The sequence below is a fragment of the Heteronotia binoei genome, chromosome 6 (genome assembly GCF_032191835.1).
Source record: "Heteronotia binoei isolate CCM8104 ecotype False Entrance Well chromosome 6, APGP_CSIRO_Hbin_v1, whole genome shotgun sequence".
In the NCBI taxonomy this organism is placed as follows: domain Eukaryota; kingdom Metazoa; phylum Chordata; class Lepidosauria; order Squamata; family Gekkonidae; genus Heteronotia; species Heteronotia binoei.
The window spans coordinates 88733148-88760392 of record NC_083228.1 but is presented as its reverse complement, the minus strand read 5'-3'; the positions used below and the strand labels follow the sequence as shown (position 1 = coordinate 88760392).

Below are 27245 nucleotides of genomic sequence, written 5' to 3'. Positions count from 1 at the left end.
TAGCAACCAGGCTATAATTAGAACCACCACTTGCTTCAGTACACCCTTGATGGATCACGGATGGAGAAAGGAGAACATGTATCTAAAAGACTTAGAGGATGAGCAAGAGAAAAGCAAAAGACAGGAAATGCTTCTGAATTTGTGTTACCTATTTCTTGTCACAAAAGCCACAGATACATCCCAAAAAGCCATTGATGATCTGAAGAGCAGCTAGGACCATCTCTACCATGCTGATTATTAGGAGGGTAAAGAAGAAATAAACATTCCAGGCTACCACATTGCGGGGCTCGATGCAAACTGTGTTCCAGAGGGAAGGATCATACAAGTAATTCTTAGCCCTTAAAGAAACAGATTTTAAATGAGAAAGCTATAGAGGGAAAATATGTTTAAAAATGGATAAAGGGAAGCCTCTTTAAGAGGGAAATGTTCCCTATATATGCATTTACAACATTAAAGGTTGTTGAATTTTCTGGGCAGATGGGTAAAGTGCTATCTGCTGCTTTTACTATTATAATATATCATATGTAGCCTTCTCTGGTTGCACTGTAAAGATCATAGACATGAGGGAAGATTGGAACTTCAGGAGACAGGATACGTCTGAATTTTTATTTCTTGGAGGCCACAGCAGGGGGATTTTTTTGTCTCTGTGCCTCTACTTATAAACCTTCTGGGACATCTTGCTGGCCACTGTGGGAAAAGGGGACTCCAGACTAGATCGATCATTAGTCAGGTCAAGCCAGGGCCAGACTGAGATGAAGAGTCCTCCAGGGCCTGCTAGGTTCAGACCTGGTCCACAGCGATGATAGATGCAGGCTTAGCCATCATCACCTCCTCCTGTGGCACTGCTGCCTGTATTTGAACCAAGTGGCCCTGAGCATGGGATGAAGTGACAGGCGAACCACACAATCATGGCAGCTCCTGGCAGGGTTTGAGTGGCCCTCCTAGGCAGCAACTTGTTAAGAACCTTCCCAATAAGCTGAAGGGGGAAACTTCTGAATGCAGCAGCGCTCTTGGATCTTATTGATTCATTAAAAGAATGGGGACCCAAACTGGCTTAACAATCTAAAACACAGTGTGAATGAACAGACTCATGCCACAAGCTCATTCCTCTGGGCCAGTTCAGGCTTAAAAAGCTTGCCAGCTTGGGGCTCCAGTTCTTTCCCCTTCCTTATATGGATGTCCTTGCTTCTTGGATGACATCAAGATGCCATTCACAACTCCTTTTTCACTGTTATGGAAGATTATTCTAAGATTTCATAACTAAATAAAAAGTGACAGCTCTTCAAATCTCCATCTGGGTTCTGTTATAAGTTGCCCCAGGAATTCTTAGTTTCCTTACCTACTGTTCAAGTCTGGAGTGTCCATTACGAGGAATGGGTAATCCCATTGCTGCATCTTCCTTTGGTTGTAGGTGGAATTATAGAGACAGAGGGGCCCCTCTGTCACACCTACACCTGACAAAATAAAACATGCAGCTGATCCCATCAAAGCCAGTGCTGACAATACAATGGAGAGAAACATCTGTGGGCAAAGGAGCAGAGAAATTAATCCCGATCATCTGAGACCTCTTCAACTGTATCACTCATCCTCAAGTCTCTAGAGCAATGTGATCACAGACTGGCAAATACAGCCATTATGACACAGTGACTGGTCAGGGGGGCCATTTGGAGGAGAGCATTGTGTACTCATACATGGTCCAAAGCCCCTTTGTTTTTTAAAGTCTGTGGGAAATTTTTTTTTTAGTTTAGCATCTACTGAACTTGATCAAAAAACATGATAAAATATCCCCAATAAAAAGGAAACTATAAACAGGCATAACTGGCATTCTGTGCTTTAGATTCATGAACTGAAAGAGAATATTCTTTTGCCCAAAATATTTATTCTTCTGCTTTTAAAAGTTTTGGGGTATTTTTACAGAACTGGTTTTTATCAAATTAAATTTGCATTCCTCACTCAAAAATTTTTTAAAAGCTCATTGGGTAACGATTCATGCTTATCCAAGTCTTGTCTATGACTGAGAAAGCTGTACTTTGCCTCTTTTGTGACTTTTAAGGGAACAATAAAAATCCTTTGTACTCAAAACTCTTCCAGCCATTATTTAGCAGACTCAGTTCTTGCCTAGTCTTGAGAATTTGTCAAGTAAATCTGAATCTGATATCCTTGTTTCAAAGGCTAACATTTCTATGAGCCATAGAGGCACTGTTACAGTTCATGGCCGGCTTGTGAGCTTTGTTCTCTGCATGTAGTCCTAGAGATCTCTGAGTATTTGGACTGGCCAGTTTACTTTTCTCATCTTAAGATTTTACCAGAAGCCAGAGAATGAAAAAGAGCTTTACTTATCATTACATCCTTGTACTTAGACTGCTTATTCATTTTGAAGTTTAAGCAAAATAGATGCACAGCTTTTCCCCTGAATGACCTGACAATCGTTAGACAAGTTTGTTTGCAGTGGTGACTTCTGCAGGGTTTTATATTTGTCTCTTTTGCTGTACCACAAAGACTGATCGATGGAGTCCTGAGCATCACAGAATTCCAAGTTCACACAAAGATCAGACAATTCAGTCTTGCTATTAAAACTTGAACCTTTTCATCAATAAATGAGCCACAGTCTTACATTCTGACATGTCCCAGAGTTGTGAACACTGCTCCATCTCCAGCCAACAGCTGTGATGTGAATGGCAGCAGGGAAGACCTATAAGAGAGAAGTGATGCAGAATTAACAGCCACATTCTCAACTAATCACAGTTAGAGCTCCTGAAGATCCCCTCTGTCTTGTCCCTCTTACTTTTTTAATTGAAAGGTCATATAGTGCAGCTGTCATTCCTCAACATAAATCGTGCATTAAATGCACTTCTGTTTTGCATTTATAAAGCCTAGTCTCAATGTAATCTCAAGATGTGGATACTGTTGGTGAGGTGAATAGTGCTGCTGAACACAGCATAAATGCTAAATTTAATTACTATAAGCAGGGGACCAATGAGAAACTCATGGGAAGGAGGAACCGCAGAGGCAGAGGCAGCCCACTACTCCTCAGCTTCCTCAGTTGCTCTCTGCCCCTTCCCCTTGCTCTGCTTGCCTGTCTGCCTGTCCACCAGTTGCTCTGTCTGTCTACCTACCTGCCTGCCCTCTCCTGCCACTTCAGAGTACCTTTATATTATCTGCATAACCACAGACAATGTTCCTCTGTTGGCGGAAAAGATTTATATCCCTATTCATTTAAAATTTATCACTTTTCCCTGTAAACCTGGGAGGCCCTCCAAGACTACAGAAATATCAGCTTTGTCTATACATGGCCCCAATCTCCAGATATATCCACAGCTGGGGCCATGCTGAGAATTAAATATACCAGACAGGAAACCCACAGAGACTTGCAGGGGGCTCCCCATTTCCCACAGTATTGCCCTTCTCATCCTATTTCTTCCTTACAGCAGTTCCCATATCATCTCCACTTTCACTATTTCCTTCTCTCCTTCCATTTCACCAACCCTCCATCCGCTCCAGCCTTCAGGTTTCTTTATCATTTATTTAATTAATTTACTCATCCTCAAGTCCCATTGGGGACCAAAAGCAACTTATATTGTTTGCCTCTCCATTTTATCCTACAAAAACTTTACAAGGAAGTTTATGCAATGAACGAGTGAGACTGGACCAAGATCACCCATTCATAGCAGGATGGGGATTCAACCCTGGGTTTCTCAAATTTTAGTCTGATATTATTTGCACCAAACCACACTGGCTTTTATATAGTGGCTGTTGAATAGTAGTGAGTTGCTCCATCAGGGGTGGCCAAACTTGCTTAACATAAGAACCAATAGAATAAACTTCAGATGTTTAAGAGTTGCAGGAGGGAGGGAGGGAGGGAGATGATAGATAGATAGATAGATAGATAGATAGATAGATAGATAGATAGATAGATAGATAGATAGATAATATATAATAATAATAAATTTTATTTATATCCCGCCCTCCACGCCTAGGCAGGCTCAGGGCGGCTAACAACAGTTCAATAAAATTATACAATATACAATATAAGGTGATTTAAAACAACATTTAAATTATACATTAATTTAAAACAACAATCTAAAACCAGTTCCAAATGTCTAGGTCATTCCATAGTTTAAACGGCGGTGATCTTCCTGATGTTATTCTGAACACTTATATTATGGCAGGGGTCACTAGATAAATCGTTGGTGGATTAAACAGCCATCCTATCAACGTCTACAAAAGCCTGTTTGAAAAGGATGGTCTTACAGGCCCTGCGGAATTGGTCCAAATTCCGCAGGGCCCGTACCTCCTCCGGAAGTTGATTCCAAAGGCACGGGGCTATAACAGAGAAGGCCCGTGCCCGTGTACTCTGTAATTTTGCCTCCTTTGGCCCAGGGATAGTCAGTGTGTTCTTCCCTGCTGACCTCAGTGCTCTTTGGGGCTCATATGGGGAGAGACGGTCCCTCAAGTAGGCAGGTCCTCGGCCATATAGGGCTTTAAAGGTGATAACCAGCACTTTGTATCGGACCCGGTATGTAACTGGCAGCCAGTGCAGTTCACGCAGCCCCAGCTGTATATGCTCCCATTTCGGGAGTCCTAATAACAGCCTGGCCGCTGCGTTCCGCACTAGCTGCAGCTTCCGGGTTCGACACAAAGGCAGCCCCATGTAGAGGGCATTGCAGTAATCTAGTCTTGAGGTGACTGTCGCATGAATCACTGTTGCCAGGTCCCGGCGCTCCAGGAAAGGAGCCAGCTGCCTTGCCCGCTTCAGGTGGAAAAATGCCGACTTGGCAGTGGCCGCTACCTGGGCCTCCATTGATAGTGAAGGCTCCAGTAGGACTCCCAGGCTCTTGACCCGGCCCGCCGCTTTCAGCGGCGCACCGTCAAAAACCGGGAGAGGTATTTCCCTTCCCAGAGCGCCGCGCCCTACGCAAAGGACCTCTGTCTTCGTCGGGTTCAGCTTCAACCCACTCAGCCTAAGCCAAGTTGCCACAGCCTGCAGTGCCCGGTCTAAATTCACTGGGATGCAGTCAGGCCGGCCATCCATTAGCAGATAGAGCTGGGTGTCATCCGCATATTGATGACAACCCAGTCCAAAACTCCGGGCAATCTGGGCAAGGGGGCGCATGTAGATGTTAAATAACATCGGGGAGAGAACTGCTCCCTGAGGCACCCCACAATCTAGTGTGCGCCTCCGGGAGAGCTCACCCCCGATTGCCACCCTTTGTCCCCAACCTTTGAGGAAGGAGGAAAGCCATTGTAAGGCCAGCCCCCTGACCCCTACGTCGGCGAGGCGGCAGGTCAGTAGCCGATGGTCGACCGTGTCGAATGCTGCCGACAGGTCTAACAACATCAGCACCGCCACGCCACCTCGATCCAGTTGATAGATGATGGAGGGAGGGATGGGTAGAAAGAAAGCAACTTTAAATGTGTGCAATATGTGTGCAAGAGCCACATGTGGCTCCCAAGCCACAGTTTGGGCATCCCTGTGCTAGATGGTTGTAGCTAGGCCTGAGTGAGTCATGCAGGTTTTGTGGTAGGGAATCACCTGGTGGTTACTGCCTGATTTGGGTCTGATGAATCCTCTCTTCAAGGCAGGAGACAGGGGACCAGAAGTGGACTGGGATGCCAAAATAGTCCTAGAAAGGCCTTTTACTGACAATAACCAAGGCCTGATGGCTCGCAATGTTACACTTGTCCAGCAACGCCCACTATAGATACTGACATCTCAGAGAGCACTAATTTCTCAAAGCTACATGCTCGGCTTGTATTGGGGGGGGGCGCTAACCCCCAATGTATTATTTCCCCCCAGATTCTTTTACAAATCTGGGACCTTTCTCAAGTTTATTGAGAAAGCTGGCTTGCCCGTTCATCATACCAGTCTCTCTATCTAAGTATCTACAGATGGAGAACATACTGAGAATTAGATATATTGATGCTATGTAACTATATTTAGTAATCATATTTTAAATTATATTTGTTTTAATGTTTGTTATTGTTGATGTTTTCATTTTCTGCAGTGGGGTCTTTGTCTGAAAGATGGTTTACAAAAGTGCTAAACCACCACCACCGCCATCATCCCACCAACAAAAACGAACTCCAAACATGTGATACATTCCCCAGAGCCTGCATTGAATTGCAGTACAAAACATAGTTTTACATGTATTCTGTCCCCTTGATGAATATATTTGGCAATATAAATGAGCAACACAACTAATCTTGCTGCTCTCATTCTAGTCACATGTTGTTCAAAAATGGCATGCACAACCTATGTTATGAATATTCCCAGCAGGGTAATTTAGAGAATGACAGAGATATTCCAGCTCTCCCACACAACTTCCCACCCCTGCTTTTCAAAATGTTTGAGTGGATTTTTTTTAAACTGAAATATCACTTGAATGCAGGGCTTTTTTTTGTAGCAGGAACTCCTTTGCATATTAGGCCACACACCCCTGATGTAGCCAATCCTCCAAGAGTTTTCAGGGCTCTTAGTTCAGGGCCTACTGTACACTCCAGGAGGATTGGCTACATCAGGGGGGTGCAGTCTAATATGCAAAGGAGTTCCTGCTACAAAAAAAGCCCTGACTTGGAGATACATTGCACAATAGTGAAAATGTGCTTGGAGTATACTTTGTGCAATAGTGTGGGAAGAGTTTAAAGATAATCTATTTGTACTGCATAATTATATTAGCTTCCTACCAGTTTCACTATCATGCACATGCTCAGGGCCGGTGCTAGGCTTTCTGGCACCCTAGGCGAATCACCCACTAGCACCACCACCCCCTTATTAAAAAATATAGGGAAAATTAAGAGTGCCAAACTTGAAACTTTTCACATTTTTAATTTACTGATTTTTAATTTAATTTTTTAAAATGTGATATGTTATTTAAAAAATTGTGAGAATAAGTGCTTGCTGGCCACACCAGGAAGGAGGGTGGCAGGATAGGATGAGGTGGGAGACCAAGTCGCACATCGGGGAGAGGGGGGTGGCTTGGCTTTGTTGAGGGCAGCTTGGTGATGGGAGAAGACGAGGTGACAGTGGTCAGGAGCCAGAGTCTAGGCGACTGCCTACTTTTCCTACTCCCACGCATCGGCCTTGCACATGCTGTTAGAAAACCCAAACTCCCCACATAAAACTCCTGTTCCAAGGATTCTCTGGGAAGAAAGAATGGCTGTTAAGCAGCCCTTTTAAGTACGTATGTAGTGACAGAATTGTGTAACAGTGGTTGGAATGTCAGACTAGCCCTTGGGCGACATAAATTCAAATCCCATCTGAGCTATAAAGCTCACCAGATGACCTTGAGTCACTCACTCACTCACTCATACATATTTATCTCTGTGTCTACCTTATAGAGTAATTGTGAAGACAAAAATTACAGGGAGAACTTTTATGTATGTCATAGGGTTGCCAAGTCCAATTAAAGAAATATCTGGGGACTTTGGGGGTGGAGCCAGGAGACATTGGTGATGGAGCCAGGAGACATTGGTGATGGAGCCAGGAGCAAGGTTGTGACAAGCATAATTGAACTCCAAAGGGAGTTCTGGTCACCACATTTAAAAGGACCACACACCTTTTAAATGCCTTTCCTCCATTGGAAATAATGAATGATAGGGGCACCTTCTTTGGGGGCTCATAGATTGGACCCCTCAGTCCAATCTTTTTGAAACTTGGGGGGTATTTTGGGGAAAGGCATTGGATGCTATGCTGCAAATTTGGTGCCTCTGCCTCAAAAAACAGCCCCCCCTCTCGAGCCCCAGATACCTGCAAATCAATTCTCCATTATTCCCTATGAGAATCGGTCTCCATAGGGAATAATGGATTGCCCAGCAGACATTTTCTCCCAGCACCCCCACTTTCTGATGACTCCCTGCCCCCACCTGGGGATTGGCAACCCTAGTATGCCACCATGAGCGTCCTAGCAGAAATGTGGGATGAGAATTAATGGATAAATACTTGAGAAAGACATGCCCACTTACCAGCAGTCCACCTCCCCACACTCCTGGTACTATCATAGCATTTATAGTGATGCGGCCCATTGTTAGATACTTCCATTCCCAGCTGGGGAAGAGTAGAAAAATATTGGCAATGATGGAAAGCAGACCCAAGGTAAGGAGGCCTGGGCCCAAAATTCGGCTGCATGTTCCCACACACATCGCCAGCAGAGATCCCTGCAAAGTTAAATGAAGAAAGGAAGGAAGAGGTGTTATTGCATGCTCCATGTGGCTTCAACCCAATCCTACTTGGGCTAATTTCAGAAGAGAAAGAATAGCTTGGATCCATCAGAGCATTTCCATAGAAGAAAGGATTTCCTTCTGTAGCACACAACTTTCCCACCTCCCCTCTGACTCTGCAGCCCCAAATACCTCCTCCAAAATTCTGTATTTTAAGGGGGGATTTCAGGTTGCAGTGGGAGAGGAGAACTGAGAAAGTTATGTTCCACAGATGCAGTAACACGCTGGTGGATCCAAGCCACTGATGTATCCTACTTGCACTCTACCCCTTCAGCCCCAATAGCAGCACTTCCACCAGGAATCCATCACCTGTTCTCATTCAAACACTTTCAACTAGACTTCTCAAAATCTCATAAAAGAGGTTTGCTATTCTTTGCTATATTTCCTCCTGCCAGAAGAAAAATTTTGATAATACATAATGCTCAGTCATCTGTTTTTTTGCAATGTCCCACAGCACCATAGAGAGCCAGTTTGGTGTAGTGGTTAAGTGTGCGGACTCTTATCTGGGAGAACTGGGTTTGATTCCCCACTCCTCCACTTGCACCTGCTGGAATGGCCTTGGGTCAGCCATAGCTCTGGCAGAGGTTGTCCTTGAAAGGGCAGCTGCTGTGAGAGCCCTCTCAGCCCCACCCACCTCACAGGGTGTCTGTTGTGGGGGGAGAAGATATGGGAGATTGTAAGCCGCTCTGAGTCTCTGATTCAGGGAGAAGGGCGGGGTATAAATCTGCAATTCTTCTTCTTCTTCTTTAAAATAAGAGCTCCCCAAACCTGTGTTTAATCCAATGCAGTCCAGTATGTCTTATTTTTCCCTATTATTATATAATTTACAACTATTTGCAACTTATCATCAGTTACTGATTCCCACAGTAATTGTAGAAGGATGCATAAAGCATTTAGGAAAATCTCATAATCTGCTGTACTGTAACACCAAGATTTTTTCTCATCTGAGAAGCAAACTGCAGATCTGGTCTTAAATAGTCACATGACTTGTACACATGAAACTGATTATACTGAGGCAGATGCATGCAGTGCAATCCTAACTAAAGTTTACTTTACTTAGTCCCTTGACAATGGATGTAACTCTGTTTAGGACTGCACTATCCATGGCAGTTTTGTTGACTCTGAGTGGCAGTGGTTTTCTAGGGTTCAGGCAGAGGTCTTTCATAGCAACTGCTGCCTGATCCTTTTTACAGGAGATGCTGGGGATTGAACCTTGGGTTTCCTGCACACAAAACAAACAGTCTACCATTGAGATGTGGGCCCACACCTACAAAACAGCTACTACATTTGCTGGCAACATGCCTTGGATGCTGGCAGTGTCCTAAATCCCAGAACTAATCCTCTTGCAGTATTTATCTCCCACAATGAGAAGCCAGAGTCCTTTGGGAGCATCTGCTTTTTCTGGATGAAATGCTGCATTAGGTTGCTATTGGACCATTTCGGGGTGGGGTGGGGGATTTATCTTGAAGACTAGTTTTGTGCTAACACTCACAAGCCATCAAAAACATTTCAAGTTTCAGAATAAATGCAGATTTGCTTATGCAATTAAAAATAGATTTCCCCCCCTTTTAACACTCTACATGCATCAGTAATACCCTGTCTCTATGCAACGCTTAGAGCATGGCAGGAAAATTACTGCAGGTATTCCCTTGACCTTCATGGGTATCCCTATGCTGGAGTTGGAAAGCCAGTCTTCTTTCATTGGAAAGCCAGTCTTCATTGTTTTTCACTTACCTTTGAGAGATGGAATACAGTGATGGAGATGAAAGGAGCTTGTGGTACCACCTAAGGCAAGGCCAAGGCCAGCAGTGTTGATATTCTCCAACCTATAAAGACCGCTGTCATGACTATTTATGAGTTTCTGAATGCAGCAACCCACTTGCTTTCTCCCTAGATGGTCACAGTTACTGACCATCCTGTTTTACACATTAATCACATGTCCTGTCTCTTTGACTGGCAATTCCAACAACTCAGTTTTAGGGGGGAAAAATAGCACACAAGGAAATGAGTAAGCGGCTTCTATGAGGAACTTGGGTTTAGGTGTGGTTGTATTCAGATAAAGGTTGCAATATACTACATACTCAAAATAAGCCCTATGTGATTTGAGGGGGTGGGACATCCATGTTACTTTGCTGTCACAAAAAGAAACAGGGCTCTTGTGCCCCCTTAAAGCTTCATGGACCAGTGTCTTCTAATCAGCTGTATGAACTGAAACCTCAGTCAGCAGATCTGTAGGACTGCCAGGTGGTGCCTGGAGATGTCCCAGAATTACAACTGGTCTCCAGGCTGCAGAGATCAGTTCTCCTGAAGAAATGGCTGCTTTGGAAAGTGGACTCTATGGGATTGTATATCACTGAGCTCCCTCCCCTCCCCAGACCCCACCCTCCACAGGGTCCAGCCCAAAAATCTCCAGGAATTTCCCAGCTCAGAGCTGGCAAGTGGCAACCCTAGAACTGTGTACAGTGGAATTAAGAAGTCAAAGACTGCAAATGTTAATTGCACAATCCACAACTTTTTCCCTCCCTCTCTCTCTGTTATATAGCTATCTGCTGAGTCATGCATCTGATGAACTCAGCTCTTACATAGGAATAAATATTGATCTTTAAAATACCATAATCCTCCCTGTAGTTTTTGCGGCACACTTGAGACTAACAGCTTTCTTGATGAAGTGCTCTCTGTTTCAAAGACCCCCACCCATTATATCTGTGATTTTCTTTTAAGGATGTGGTTGCACAAATTGCAGGGCTGCTATTAGGTGGGGAGGCCAGTGGGAAGTAAGAGAAGAGGACTCATATGTTTTTTCTCAGAAGGGGGATAAAAGCAGATTGGAATGGTGATTGTCCCTGGGAAACCAGTGCTAGGGAAACCCTCTTTCCCCTTTCATTGGCTTCCCCCTTCAAATCCCAGCCTTGGTAGCTGCATTTTATAATAGCAAAAACATCCTGATAAAAATCAAAAGTGTTGCATGTAACATTTCATTCTGCCTTTTGTATTTTTTTTTTTTTTTTGTGAATGGCACTAATGCTCCTGTAGGCAATGCAGACAGAGATGGTGTTCCCTTCTCACCCATGAGATCCTGCCCATAGCAGGTACAAATGTGGAATCATAACTGAACTGGGCATGCAGGGATCAGGTGAGGATGCAGCTGGCAGGCCCACTGTCCTGCTCCTTTGTCCACACTATTATAATGACATAACGGTCAGTCCTACTTTCCCTAAAGGCAGAGCTACACATCTCCAAGATCTTAGTTTTAGCCAATATTTTCTTGTTTACTGAATGAAGCCACTGTGGATGTAATTTCAAGGAAGGAGAGGTAGGTGTCATTTTCCTGTCAATAATAAAGCCGCTTTTACTCCTACAGCAGACAACTTTGGACAGGTTCGTCTCTGAGTCAGTCATTGACTGCAAGGCACATATAGTATTGAAAGAAGGCAAGCAGGATTGAGAGATGACTGTAGGAATGTCTAGCACAGCGGTAATCAGGCCTCAGCTCAGGAAAGCCACTTTTATCATTACCATCAACTAAAAGAGCCACATTTACTCACATCCCTTTCTATTCCTGTGGCAATGGTTTTAAGGTGAAACCACCTATCTACCACAAGCCCAACTGGGCAAGGGCTTTACCCACATTTCTGAAACATAAAGCAAGCGCCATGTTGGGGAGCTGTCAATGCATAAGAACAGATTTGCCCCCCAGTACTTGTGAAAAAGAACTTTCATTATCCAGTAGAGGTTGTAGGTTGTTGATGATGCATTGAGTTGTTTTGAGTTGAGAGCTATATACAATGACAGCTAGTGGTGTTCTGTTATTGTCTCTTTGGGGCTTGTCTTGCAACAGGTTTTCTGTTTGTTAATGCTTCCTGACTTAATCAGGTGTAAACTTTAGTTCAAAAAAGGTTTGTTGTAGATCTTTCAGTGAGAATCTCGATGATTGGAGCAGATGCAGATGTAGCATAGAGCCTGGCTTTGTTAATGTTTCCTGACTTCATCAGGTGGAAACTTCAGTTCCAAAAAGGCTTGTTGTAGATCTCCTGAGAATCTCCGTATAATTGGAGCAATGTGGCTATAGCATAGAGCTGGCTATAGACGATGGATTGTTCAGTATGTTTAGGATGGCATGCAGGTGTGTTTTTCAGTCTGTAGGTTTCCGGTATAAGTTAGTGTCTTTGCATCTATTGTGTATTTTTATAGTTGTGTTCAGAAAATGTATTTCTTGCATGGATTGACTCCTTGTCCATCTGATAATTTCAGTACCCATGAGTAACCCATCTTAAATCACACATGCCTTCAAGTTTTCTGCTTTAAAAATATAAATCTTGCAAGAGTTGTGTAAGACTTGGTGCATTTGGAGACTGCAATCAAGTCTCCCTTGAAAGAGCATTTCTTGTTTTTTCCACACACTTCCCTATCATGATGACTCTTACGTAAGTTGTATTAGGAAACCTGCAAACTATAAGTAGTATGATGATCATGGGAAACACAGTCGCAGCAACTTTTAACTTTTGAACCAGGATGGATTACTAAGACAAGCACAACAGGCTCCACCCCTGGATCATATGTACCAGTATATGATGTGACTTCCACAAATGTTTCAAGTGTGGTAAACTGTAGATAGAAGAATTGCCCCACTTTAAACCCAGTACAACTTTCAGACTAGTAGCACAATAAACTCATGGATTTCCAGAAATATATAAAGACAGATCTGAAGTATGTTACATGTGTTTCAAATGAATGCTCACCTTGGCATGATAAGGAGCCATATCACAGTTCAGGGATTTATTTCCATATAAGGTCGCTAGTCATTTTCTCAGTCTCTAAGATCAAACACTTTGGTAAAAAGAGACAGATATTCTCAGTTAGGAGCCCACTGTTCTATGAAAATCCAGCCTAAATACCTTATTTTTCTCCATAAAGAAATGTCTGCAATGGAAAACAGCTCTCCAACATTCCAAGGACTTCAGCCTACCACAATTAAGTTCTAGTACTTCCTGTAGTGTTTATGGATCCAAGGGTTTATGGATCCAAGATGTGAAATTATGAGACTATAGGGGAAAACACAGTATTGTACTTAAAATACCTGTTATGCGGATAAATTGTTGTCCTCAAGAACCTGGTGGTTTGACTCATGGTCAGCTTGCCAGTCCTGAACAGAGAGCCAATTTCTTGTGGAACACTTCTGCTGTTCCATCAAATCAGGGCTGTTCATCTTCCATATGCTAAAACTACTGCACAATCAATATTTTTCCACACATATTCTTTACAGAACCATAGTAAACTATTTTCCTCAGAAAACTGCTGTCACCACACACCACTCAGTAGCAAATCATATTAAACAGTAAGCAAATTAATTAAACAAGTATGACCATTAGGTATTAATTTATGCCCATATTATTTTGTCCATGTGCATTTTCATGCAGCCTTATGGGAGGCACAGTTCTTTCCTCACATCATTTAATTACCTGATGCTGGCTAGAATAATCTCACTCAACAAATGTCTCTATGCAGGGCAAGGATATGAAAATACGGCAGCAGCTATGGTGGCAAACTGTGGTGGATGGTCAACAGATGAACAGATCAGATGTGATTGTGCTCACTGGTGATTGTGGCTGTCAAACAGTATGTTTGCTTATCAAACATATTAACTTCAAAGGGGGGGCATATTCATGTACAAAGCTTGATCACATATACTGGAGAAAGCAACACATGTAGTATACACACATTACTCTGACACTCCTATTGCTAGTGGAACATAGTTTTCTTTCTAGCTGGTTGTGCTAATAATTATCAAGTAAAAATTTTCAGATTATTATACAAATCTGCTCTGGTCAGACATCACTGAGAGTATTGTGTTCAGTTTTGAGCACCACAATTTAAGGAGGATCTAGACAAGCTGGAACGTGTCCAGAGGATGGTGAGGGGTCTGAAGACCAAGTCCTATGAGGAAAGGTTGAAGGAGCTGGGTTTGTTAAGTCTGGAGAGGAGACAACTGAGAGGTGATATGATCACCATCTTCAAGTACTTGAAAATCTGTCATATAGAGGATGGTACAGAGTTGTTTTCTGTTGCCCCAGAAGGTTGGACCAGAACCAATGGGTTGAAATGAACTCAAAAAAAGTTTTTGGCTAAATGTTAGGAAGAACTTCTTGAGAGTGGTTCTTCAGTGGAACTGGCTTCCTCGGGAGGTGGTGGGCTCTCCTTCCATGAAGTTTTTAAACAGAGGCTAGATGGCCATCTGACAGCAATGCTGATTCTATGAATTAGGCAGATCATGAGAAGGAGGGCAGAAAGGGTTGCATCAGTGCTTAGTTCTTGTGGTTCTTTCTTACATGCCCAGGGAAATGCCGATTGCCACTTTGGAGTCAAGTCAGCAATTTTTCTCCAGGCCAGTTTGGCAAGGGATCCTGGAAGTTTGTGCTATCATCTGGGCATGGAGCAGGGGTCACTGGGGATGTATGTGTATAGAGGAGAGAGGTATTTGTGGAGTTCCTGCATTGTGCACGATGAGCCTGAATTCCCTTCCAACTCCATGGTTCTAATTACCAAAGCTAGTACCAGGTGCTAATTAATCCTTCTTGAGAAAGTACTTGTTACTTCAAATAGTACATAAGAGGATGGTGTAGTGATTAAGAATTTCATAGTAGTATCTGGGAGACCTGGGTTCAAATCCCAACTTGTGCTATGGAAGCTTGCTGGGTGACCTTGAGCCAATTCCACTCTCTCAACCTAACCTACCTCACAGGGTTATTGTGAGGATAAAATAGAGGAATGATGTAAGCCTTGGGTCCCCACTGAGGAGAAAGGTGGGATACAAATGAAGTAAATAAATAATAATCTTTGGTTATGAACATAATCTTCCACACTATTATTTAACTAAGGCCTTACTGCCAAACTGTGCGCAGACAAGATGATAAAACTCATGAAAACAACAGAACTTGTCTCAGATGTTTAAATGAAGCTGCACAATTTGTGGATGTGCAGAACAACCCCCCACCCCAGACTATAAAAGACTCCAGATTTGCTCACTGCAGCAGCTCTGGCTTCATTGTACTGAAATGAGCCAGTGAGAGTTCTATGCACATACAGTTGAAGCACAGCTGGAATGTTCCAAAGCAAAAAAGGATGATAAAGACTGATATTCAGAAGGTTACATGGGAGAAAAGAAGGTATCAAGACTAAATCCCCAACTATGATCCACAAAGTCTCTGCAAATCCCTGGGATATGGCTATTAGTAGGGGGAACTAGTAGGGGAAAATGACTCCTTCATCCACAGAAACAACATTAACAGAGCCAACACGCACACTTTAATCTCAGAATATTGGGATCTGTGGCTGCATTTGACCCATGTTTCTCCCTAGGTAACATTTGGTGAAAGAACCACAAATCACCTTTATTGTGCTGTTTCCCTGTTCTTGCTCCATTTCATTGGCTGCTACTTTCAGGACCCCCAGCGAACATCACATGATATTCTCATATCATATGTTCCTTTTACCAATGTTGCCAGAGAGTGATATAGCTAAGCCTCTAGTGCTTGCAATTTAGTCTCCTACAGAAAACATTTCTCCTTTTGTATCCCAGGAGAATACATTGGCTTCTAAAATCAACAGAATAAGAATTAGTGAAAAGGTCTGCTTTATTTTCAGGCTCAAAATATTACAATAGGAAGGACATTTACACATATTTATAAAAATGTAGTAGTTGTATGTATAGAGATTGCTTTGAATTTGGTCCTTCCCATCACAGCAAGATGAAATCTTCTCTTCTCCCACCTACCTTAGAATTCTCATAATTACAAAGAAAACAGCTTCTACAGAAAATGTAGCAAGTCACAGTTTTGTACAGCTCAAGCTATAAAGCTTTATCAATTTAAGAAGACAATTCAACTTTAAAGTCAACTTAATATCCTAAAAGTACCATATTCTTGATTACAATAACATCCAAGTCATATGGTCCTAGTTTATGTTAGATAACATCTTGTTTCCTCAACTTTCAGAGGTTGCCTTTACTGCAGAAGTTTTGAACCTTTGGGAGGATTTATTTTGCTAGCAGACATGTCTTAATTCTTGTTCATTTGTCATACTCATATTGCACTAAAGGCTCCTCCCAAAATCTACTTGTCAGGAATAATTTGTTTGGTGGGGCTACAATGATAAATTGCAGGAACAAGGGAGGAAGGAGCTACAGTGCTTATAGTCCCAGTCATAAGCTTCAAAAATGGCAAAACAAATTCAACAATTTTTTTTTAAAAAAACAGGGCTCCCACAGGATCTACACACTTAGTTAAGAATGCCTCCTCAGAAACAACTGCACAAAAACAGTCAATTTTAACATTATCTGAGTAGTAATATGCTGCTTTTCTGCTGTCAAGGCACTTTGCAGAAATATTAATGTCAAGATCCACAATATGTAGCCTTTTGGGGAACAATCCAACATCCCATGGTGAACTGTTTCTAAGAAAGAACAAAACCAACAGTAGAAATAGTGAAGCTTATGTTAATGATTAAAATCTTATCCACCAGCACTGCTACATCACAAAAGGGAAGAACTTATCCATTTGAACTGAACTGCCTCATAATTACTAAAAGGATCAAACCAAAGCATTTCTCCAGAAGACACTGTGTTTGACCACCATTGATTGCTTCCTGAACCTGCAAAAAATATATATATTCTGATTTCTTTTACACAGAACTGTTTGGAATAAGCAAGGCTTTCTCAGGCCCGCCTCTCTACCAGGCATCATAAATCTATCCAGAAGTACTGATCACCCTAATCATGCTACTCACTTGTGTACCTTTGAAGACCTTGTATAAAGCAAAATGTCAAACTGTCCACATGCATACACATTGAAACAACCATCTTGAACTGTATGAAAGGGACATTTAACCGACCCATTTCAAAGCATCTGGTCAACGCTGTTTGTAAGAGACCATTTGAATGCAAGAATTCTGAGAACAGGGCTCTACTTTTTTGCTGGAATAAATGCAAGTTCTGCATAAACCAACAATTATCTTTTCATAGCTGCATGTCATCCTCTGATTAATATTACTAAGAGAGCAGCATCAGTATCTCCTCATCAGCATTAAATCTTCTAGAAACTCAAGCCAGCATGAAGCAGATGGAAATATGCTAGCAAGGCAAATGCAACAACATGTTGGCAATGCTGAAGGTGTTCAAAGTTGTTAGTTAATACAGATACAGTTTTCACTTCCTTGAGGACAAATGGTATCAATGAATTACACTGAATCACCCTCATGCTATGGTATTAATATAGTAGTAATAGAAAATGCCATCTATAACCATTGTGCTTTGGCAGTAAAGCCTTTAACACAAACTTGTTGAGCTGATATAATAGCATGGAATGTTGACAAATGTTACAAATACTGAAGGGCAGTGAACAATGGTCTCAGAATGCTTGCAGTCCAGTTGTTGATTGGGACTGTAATCACACAGATACTCTGAACAGAAGTAGATTTGTTGGGCAGACAGATGACTAGACAAAGACACACAAAGTTAAAGATGGTGAGAGAGTCCAAAGGGAGACAATTGACAAAGAGAAGAAAACCTATGTAAAGAGTAGGAGGCAGCTTGAGGAAAAGGATAGAGGTGGCAGCAACTGAAACAAGGGGTAGAAACATAAATATATTGGATTACTGAATAGTTAGTTCCTTGACTGTTAAGAATCTATTTTGGTTTTAATCAAGATATTGACCTTTATCATTGTTTAACTATACATTTTTAAAAATTCTAGCATCAGTTTTCAAAAACTGAAGTCTCTAGGTGTTGAGGCAGATGACAAAAGCTGGATTCCTTACTCAGCATGTTCATTCGTCTCTATCAGTAAGTGGATCCACATATTACCAGTTCTGTAGTTTAATATAAACTCAGCTCTGGCTTTTAACAAAAATTTAAGTGCGTTCTTCACCAGAACTGCAGTCACATGGAGTAACATCTCAGGTGTAAAAGTCACCTCACATTAAAGAAGAGAAAGAAGGGGCTAAATGTTTCCATTCTACAATGAAATGCAAGCACTGCTCCGACAGATGGGGAAAAATGTGTGCTAAGAATATGAACACATCCTACTGTGGCTTGCACTGCTGGGGGTTAAGCAAACCCAAGAGACCCACATCACGCCTATAATGACTGATGTGCTCCTGGCTGATTAGAAAATGAGTGTATCAAACAACTGCTTGGACAACTGGAATTAAGAATCACAGGTGCGAACAGTCTAAAACCTTCTCACTCTTATGATGTTAGTGTTAATGAGAGTATTTCAAAGTTAACCAAGCAAAACAGAATACATTGCTTTCTCTAAGAACCTGGCACCTGTACAAATATGCTACGACTCACTCTGTTGATCGAATTCCAGTCCAGCACCGTAAATCAATACAGCTTTAAATTATGACAAAACAGGTGTAATGTTTTACATTCAGAGTAACTTGCCATATTCCACTGATTGTGAATTATAGGTAGATGATCCCTAAGTCCCGCAATTTTAATGACTCTAAATAAGCAGGAAGGATTAGATGACAAAGGTTAGGTTGTGCTAGATCTATTGACTACATTAACCTTCCTTTAACGCAAATAACTCCGTCCATAACAAAAAGAGGTGAATACATACAAATCAATCCATACAGCTGTTCAAATGTTGCTGATTTTATGTCCTTCCTGGAACTGTGCTTGCTATGACTCTCAAAGCGCAACAGATCTGCAACCCTGTACATTTTCTTCACATGTGGGCAAGTCCTGGGGCCTCTTTAACAACCATCTGGACACATGCTTGTGCCTTGAAAAGCCTGTGTGTAGAGGCTTCAACACATGGAAAACAGATGGAATGCATCCACTTGCAGAGCTCAGCTTTCAGCACAGATTGGCATCCCAGGAAAAAGGCCATGCTTGCCATGCTGAAAGTCACATACTGCATTGCCTTCACACAGCCAACCACATGCTTAGATGGTGATGTAAAGAACCCCTTAGTGGCTGCTCACGACCTCTTGAAAAATAAAATATATTAAAGAAAATAGATTTGTTTTTCTGAGGGGAGAATGAAACATTTCTTGCACTGGCTGCTCATTGTCCCCAGCATGCTGGACGTACGGACAGCCCTTACTATTCTGGAATGGCAACAAGCCACTGAAGCAGACATACTTCCCCCAGCACCAAAGCCCAGTAAACCTATCCTGCTGCTTCCATATGACTGACTAGTCAAGAGTAGCATAAAGGAGGGAGGGAGAAAAGTTGGCATATGACTGCCTGATTTCAGCTCCACAGTCTCGTGAAGCCAACTGCGTACTTGGGGAACAGTACTGTAGGCAAGAGGACATGATGGATGGCTAGAAGAGCTAATTCCTTTCCTGCACAAAGACAGTCTCTTGAGGACAAAGGCCAGCCTCTTGTAATGTAATGTCATAGTCCAGATGGGAAAGTTTTCTCCGTGGAAAGTTGGTGAGGAGTTCAAAACGTTCATTGGGGTATCCTTTTGACTGTACATGTTTGATGAGAGCCTGCAAAGAGAGCAAAGACCAATGTCTCAATTAAAGATCATCAGGATTTTTGTTTAAATAAGGAGATGGCAACTTGTTCATTGCTGAAGACAATATCAGTGTGTGAAACATCAGTAAGCTGTTGAAAAACTGACAGGCTTGTCATGGATACATCTGCAGAGAAGAGGATAAATGAATACCCTGTAGTTCACAAGCACCAGTGATTTCTCACCTGTTCTTGTCATTACAAGAAGAAGAGGCAGGATTCTGGGACTTGCATGGAACAAGCGGTACAGCAAATGTCATATTTTCTAAACATGTGATGGTACCACAGAGTCTTAAATTCAGTATTTTTCTAAGCTGAGAGAAACCAAAGGCAGTGAACTAAGACTACGCAACAGATTCCCATGAAATTAGACTTTAAAGGATGAAGTCAATTTGTGCTTAATTTTTATACTCTCCATTTTTTCATGTATTTTAGTGTTTTAAGCTCCAAACTCGTCTCTCTAGACACAGAATGCTGCTGTGGGATGCTAACACAAGGTTTCTCAATATTCCATAGTTGAATATTATGAAACTGCAGAGGTCTGCTGGCAGCAATATGGTAAATAATAAGCAAAAATTCAGCTTCTAGTATGAACAGTTCAGTTTTGTCTGGGAAGGGACAGGATGCAAAATCAGCAAGTAAATCTGAGAGAAATTTTCTAGTGATTTTGCACACACTCTTAGAAGTCAACCCTCTATCTTAATAAAGAGGTAGCCAAAATACTACTTGCATGTGAAATATTCTGAACAGAGAGCATCAAATCCTTGAAACACAAATTTTCAAACACAAATGGGGAGGAACGGTGGCTCAGTGGTAGAGCATCTGCTTGGGAAGCAGAAGGTCCCAGGATCAATCCCTGGCATCTCCAAAAAAGGGTCCAGGCAAATAGGTGTGAAAAACCTCAGCTTAAGACCCTGGAGAGCCGCTGCCAGTCTGAGAAGACAATACTGACTTTGATGGACCAAGGGTCTGATTCAGTATAAGGCAGCTTCATATGTTCATATGTTCACAAATTGGAATCATCAGTGACTACAGACTAGGGGTGTGTAAAAACACTGGTATTTTTCCAGTTTGGGTATATTACCCCTGAAAAATATTGATATTTCCTAATATTCTTGAATGCCAATATCAGTATGGCATTGTGATTAGGGAAATGTTCAGGACTGCTTTATTTTTTTCAGCTCCATTATACCCTATGGGAGCCATTATAGTCAATAGTCCCCATAGGCTATAGCGGAGAAACGATCTAGGGGTATCTGGGGCTCTAGGTGGAGGGCTTTTTTTATGTTTTAACAATTTATTGATAGCATATGGTTACACAACTTAATTATTTCTTCACTATTTCAGTATTAACCCATATGACATTTCTATCCCCCCTCCCTCCAATGATGACTTCCCCGAGGTTATAAATTCAAGTTCAATACTAAAGGTACTACTAACTGATCAAAATTCAATATATATATTCTTATTACTAAAAAATTGTCCAATATCTTTTTACTTTCCACTCTTCCTCCATATATCCTTTAAATTTCCTCCACTCCCTTTTGAATATCTCTAAATCATAGTCTCTTAGTGTTCTAGTTAGTTTGTCCATTTCACACCACGATAAAACTTTCATGGTCCAGTCCCATTTCTCTGGTATCTTTTCTTGCTTCCAAAGCTGCACGTATAGTGTCCTAGCAGCTGATAGCAGGTACCAAATTAGAGTCCTGTCTTCCTTTGGAAATTTTTCTAATTGTAATCCAAGCAAAAACGTCTCTGCAATTTTCTTAAAATCATAGCCCAAAATTTTGGAGATTTCTTGTTGTATCATCTTCCAACAAGAAGATGATACAAAAAAAAGAGGGCTTTTTTTAAAGGTAGGCACACCAAATTTGCAGCACAGCTCCTAAACAACAACAACCAAACACCCCCTCCCCCCAAGTTTCAAAAAGACTGGATTGGGGGTCCAATTCTATGGGCCCCAGTACAATATGCCCCCATCCTCCATTGTTTCCAATGGAGGAAGAAAAAAAGGTATTTAAAAGGATACAAAGAAAGCACCTTTAAGACAACCAAGTTTTATTCAAGGTATGAGCTTTTTATCAAGAGAGAGAGAATGAGTGAGTGTTGTTGACTTATTATGCCAAGGCTTTCTTGGATGCAACTGGGTTTGCCTCCCCCTTTTCATTGTATTCATGCCTTCATGATCCAGTCTTTCTCAGTAGGAAAGCAATGTCAACTACTTAGATGAAGAATCACAACAAGCCAGTGAGGTGGATTAGGCTAACTGTGTGTCCAGTCCAAGTTCACCCAGCACATTTCCTTTGCAGGCTGAAGGTTCTGAACTTAAGAGTTTCCAGACTGTAGGCTGATTCTACCACTATGCATTGCTGCCTCTCTATTCTTGCACTGCCTCATAGGAATTGTAGTTATTTCTCTGGGAAAGACTACAGTTTTGGAGGCAAACACATAGCTTTCAGTCTGTGTCACGGTGCCTTCACATGTTCTTGCAATGCCCAGCCATTTTCATGTTTTCCTCTGATCTTAGGCTCAAAGCACTGACCATGAGATTTCTGTAATGAATGTCAATAAATCAGAGGCAGCTCTGCGATACTTACAGATACACACCTGAACAACATACTCAAGATTACGACAGCACATTGTCTCCAAATTTTGATGCAATAATTCAGAGCAAGAGGTGTCAGTTATCAGAGACTATTAAATAAACACTATATTGCAAGAGTGCTGATCTTTTAAGCATGTTTTAAGTTTTTAAAAAAATATTTTGTGTTTGTCTGTGTCCTTTATAAAGTTTATATCTTCAGTACTTGGCATTATATTTTATAACATGCATGGCTTGGTCTGACAAGGTCTCGTATGTCAAATCCAGGCCTTATAACAAATAAGTTAGATACCCCTGCTTTAAACGCCCTGTAACTGTGGCTATCTGGCAGCCCCAAATCTTTCTGGGATTTTAAACTGTTTTAAATTGTTTTATTAATTAATTGATTTTAGGTACCAATGTGTTAGTCTTTTATTGTTATTATGACTAATGTTGTAAGCTGCCCTGAGCCTGCCTCGGCGGGGAGCGTGGGGTATAAATTTAATAAACTTAAACTAGCCCCCTCCAGTGATCAGCTGAGAAAATACCCAAAGACAAACCACCCCATAACAAAAAGTCTGCCAAGAAAACGTCGTGCTGTGACATCACCTCATGGGTCGGTAACGACTTGGTGCTTGAACAGGAGACTACCTATACCTTTTTATTTATCGGGTATTTTTTTCAGCTTGGTTTAAACTGAGCACACATCCTGTATTAAGATCAAAGCAGCACTGCCACTCCCACTCCATCATTTCCACTTACCAGAAGCTTAGCTTGTTCAGGCAGTGAAATCTGTTCCCTCTTCCCATCTGGATACCTTAGCATTAGTTGTGCCTTTGGTCCTAGAGGAAGAATGTCACAAGCTAAACAGAACCATCTTAATATAACAGTTACTCTATTTTTTTAAAAGTTGGCATTCAAAAGCACAGAACCAGAGATTATATTTCTATAGGTGACCCATCGAAATCTTTGTTGTTCTGTTTGCAGCACTGTAAGCTAGGCATTCTATGCTTTCATGACCATTCTTTCACCTCCACAAGACAAACCCTGTAACAGAGGGATTCAGTGTTTTAGCCAAATATTAGTCTTCTAACAAACAGCAGTCATGTTCTATTTTATTCCAATCTCATCAACACAGAGCTTTCTTTCCTGTTTCTTAAGCACCTTCTCATAGTCTCACTTCTCTAACTACTGGTCCATTTTTGTTCTAAACTTCCGGAGTAGTTCCTTACTTAGATATTTTAAAATATGTTGCTTTCTGATCAGCCCATCCTCTTCTCCCCCAACTTTTTTGTTTAGAATTGTGCTTCACCAATTATCTTCATATCTTTGGTCACACTGCTAATCTAGCTCTCCATCTTTTATATGACATTTGAATTAAGGCTTTATATATTAAAAGTCCTCAGTACTCTGGTTCTCTGAACTCACCATCTCTGAACTCCTACTATATTCCACTGCCCTCTCTTCCTGACAGGCTTCTAATATTTCACACCTTACTAAGAACCATAGAGTTGGAAGGAACCTCCAGGGTCATCTAGTCCAACCCCCTGCACAATGCAGGAAATTCACAATTAGCCCCCCCCACACACACACCTAGTGACCCCTGTTCCATGCCCAGAAGATGGCAACCCCCCCCCCCCCAAGATCCCTGGCCAAACTGGCTTGGAGAAAAATTGTTTCCTGACCCCATTTCCCTGGGCATGTAAGAAAGGGCCATGAGAACACTGATGCAACCCTTCTTGTCCTCCCTTTCATAATCTGCCTAAATTCACAGAATCTGCAACCAACAACGAAGATAACAGAGCAGGGAAAAAGACCAGCCTCCAATAGTACACAAATTTTTACTACGAACTTAAATTATTCGAAAGCATCTTTCAAATACTAAACAATACAATACTAAGTTCACAGAATCAGCATTGTTGTCAGATGGTCATCTAGTCTCCGTTTAAAAACCTCCAAAGAAGGAGAGGGGTTGGTGTAGTGAAATGGCTAATACAATGAGATGTGATCTACAAGGCTGACAGTTCAAATTTTGTCTTGACCACAAACTCACATGATGACGAAAGGCAAGCCACTTTACACCCCAACTTCAATTCCCTTTTCTATCTGCAATAAGAGGATAATAATAAGCCTTATTTATAGGACTCTTTAGTGACCATGGAAATTGCTCCTACAATAATCAACATTCCTCACTTTTTTGTGGCTCTTCACTACGCACCTTCCCTTTTTAGGATTTTTAAGTGGTAACAGTTCCAGCCATATTTTGTAATATATAGTTAATAATAATATAGTTAATAATATGTAACTGCACTATTCTAAGGGGATGCACTTTTAAAATATGCAACATTTAGCAGCGCTTACTGTCCTCTCCATGCTGTTTTTAAAAATCTGTCTGCCTCCATCAAGATCTGCCTAGACATAGTCCTATAATGCATCTAGTTCATCTCTGACTCCACAACTCATTCATCTCCAGTCTACTTTATGGTATACTCTGGCTAAAACAGTATTCCAGCAGGACCACAGCTGTGTTGTAAGATATACAGAAAACCCAACCAGATTTATGTTACTATGTGTCTGGATAACTTCAACAACAGAGTACATTTAAAACTGTGTGTTTACCATTCATGCTCAGCTCCTTTACTGTAGCTTCTGGCTTAACTGCAGATTCTTCTAGCACCGCTGAATCTATGTAAGACAGTCCTCGATGGTTTGTTACTATCTCGGGTTCAGTCCTTGCTGTAGGCTCAGGCTGAGTTCTTCTGATGTCCTCTTTCCTACACCCCAAGTCCTTGTGTGGAGACTTCCTAGACTTGGCAATGTTGTCTGGTTCATCATCATCAGAGCCACAAACTGAAATAAACTCCTCACTTCCAGAGAAAAGCTCAGACTCAGACTCCTCATCAGATCTGCTGTCCTGCTTGACTTGAGCAGATTCAAAATGTGTCTCCTGTAGAGAGGCTCTGATGGCAGCTTCCAGCTGGCTGTCCTCACTTGCATCAATGAGGCTCTCCTACTCAATGCAACCATAAAGCAAATGGGAGAGAAAAGTATCAGCTAATTATTTCAACTAGTATGCTCAAAGCTTACAAAACCTGAGGTTGTCAAACATGTTTTGCTTCCCGTGTAACTTACTTTTTGAATGTTATCCTGGATAACATCAGCATACTGTTATATACAGATTCCACATCAGCTGACAATACCAACACAAATGCATTAATACAGTTCTTCGAAAGACCTTATACTTACAGAACGTGTGCGTTTCTGGGGAGGGCTGGTGGAATGCCCATCCAGTTGTCCATGCTCCCCAAGGAACCCAGTCACTTGGTCCAAAAAGGAAGTTACATCTAACTGGCGCCACTCTACTAGTTTCTGCCCTGTTTGAAAAAAGCAGTAAGAAACCCTGCTTCAGCAACAGGAGCCTCTATCAATGCAGCAAAGAGAATAAGAACATAATCAGACCAATGCTGGGTCAGACCAATGGTCCGTTCAGTCCAGCATCCTATCTCACACAGCAGCCAACAACTTCCTCTGGGGAGCCAACAACAAGGCATAGAAGGAAGCAACAGGAAGGCAGAAACTAATCCTCAAACATCATATTGTGACTGGGGATCTTTTTCTTATACGACATCCAGCAGAAATACTTGAATAATAAAATTTAAACATTGATGGAGTTGGTAGTATTTGCCATCTTTAAGACATCAATATATTTGATCTAATAGCACCTACCATTGTTTTATTTGTTTTATATGTTTTAATTATAATGTACTTGTATTTTTATCTTTTGTCTAATAATATTGGTCTTGTGTCCTTTTAATGTGAGCCGCCCAGAGCCTGCTTTTGGTGGGGAGGGCGAGATACAAATTGAATAAATAAATAAATAAATAGAGGCCAAGGCATTCCCCTGATGTTGCCTCCTGGCTCTGTGATTCAGAGGGGAAGTTCCCCTCAGTCACCATGGCAAGTAGACATTGATAACCTTATCTTCCATGAATCTATTTAATCCTCTTCTAAAGCTGTTTATTCCTGTGGCATTACTACATTCTCTGGCAGTGAATTCCATATTTTAATCACTCTGTGTAAGCAGAATAAAGCAAATACAAAGCATTACACCTTCCATAAAAGATAGCAAGAAAGGAGATAAGACCTATCCTTCTCAAGAGTCTTTGGACACACTAGGGGATGGGTGGAGTCAGTTATAAGGCTTTGGAGAAGGGAGGCAGTGATAAAAGTTCTCTCCGCTGTTCCTACTTCTTGAATGCCTATGGAGGCACTGAGAAAAGGGAAGCAGTTAAACTTGCTTCTTGCCTTCTTCAAAGTCCTGTTATGCAGTGGAAGCTCCACTACCACTAAGGATGGATCTGTCAGACTGCACTGGCAGCTTGCAAAAGAACAGCAGTAGAACTTGAATCTCCACAAGAGATGAGTTCTTGGTTGTTTCAACAGCCAAAGTATGATCCCATGTGGAAGCCTGACATAAGGCAGAGAACACTGGTCAAGCAACAAGGATGCTCTCCCCAGTCCTGTGAGTCCTGGAGATGTCTTGGGATTCTAGATGAGGATGGGAGGGGGGATGACAGATAGGGGGCATGTGGGGATTTCCGGAGCTTGGTGGCTAAGGATTCTTCACCACTGCCCTGCAGAGTGCTAGGATTTCACCCCCATGAAAGAGAAGGATGAATGAGCAATTTCCTTTCCTCAGATGGAAATTGTAGGGGTTGTTTAAGACCCCTGCCCCACACCTGCATGAGCTGAAATAAGACCATGCTTTTACAAGTCCTTTGAGCACAACACAGAATTCAGAGGGTAGAGTTGGCTCTCACTTCATTTTGTATGGACTTTGCAAAAGGCAAAAAGAGACTCTTTTGCTACTTAGGTCATCTGCAGAAGCCCATGAGAAATGCTCAGCTCTGTTCCAGAAGT

The 27245-nt window shown here is 41.8% G+C and overlaps 2 protein-coding genes across 3 annotated transcripts in view; both read right to left on the bottom strand.

Annotated features, from left to right (window-relative positions):
• Window positions 1–69: 69 nt before the first annotated feature.
• TM4SF19 (transmembrane 4 L six family member 19) lies at window positions 70–8265 on the bottom strand. The gene is made up of 4 exons (XM_060240870.1): window positions 7963–8265; window positions 2615–2692; window positions 1340–1521; window positions 70–338 (listed from the first exon to the last, which is right to left on the bottom strand). Exons 1-4 carry the CDS (start codon window positions 8203–8205, stop codon window positions 149–151), a joined length of 693 nt encoding a protein of 230 aa, XP_060096853.1. The 5' UTR covers window positions 8206–8265; the 3' UTR covers window positions 70–148.
• Window positions 8266–15830: 7565 nt separating this feature from the next.
• The window catches only part of UBXN7 (UBX domain protein 7), a 30721-nt gene continuing 19306 nt past the window's right edge, over window positions 15831–27245 (bottom strand). For both annotated transcript variants that reach the window (XM_060242124.1, XM_060242125.1), the window contains 4 exons: window positions 25572–25699; window positions 24945–25335; window positions 23088–23167; window positions 15831–19716 (listed from right to left, as the gene is read on the bottom strand). In XM_060242124.1, coding sequence (XP_060098107.1) covers window positions 19555–19716; window positions 23088–23167; window positions 24945–25335; window positions 25572–25699 — 761 coding nt within the window. In that variant the 3' untranslated portion in view covers window positions 15831–19554. The remainder of the gene's footprint in view (window positions 19717–23087; window positions 23168–24944; window positions 25336–25571; window positions 25700–27245) is intronic.

Bases quoted from the DNA above. Each gene is read 5' to 3' on its own strand.
- TM4SF19 (XM_060240870.1), bottom strand. From the start codon at position 8,205: ATGGAGCATGCAATAACACCTCTTCCTTCCTTTCTTCATTTAACTTTG. The intron at 2,693-7,962 runs GTAAGTGGGCAT...TCTCTCTTATAG, and splicing joins TGTGGGGAGGTGGACTGCTG to GTCTTCCCTGCTGCCATTCA. The intron at 1,522-2,614 runs GTAAGACTGTGG...CTTTGCCCACAG, and splicing joins ACTCTGGGACATGTCAGAAT to ATGTTTCTCTCCATTGTATT.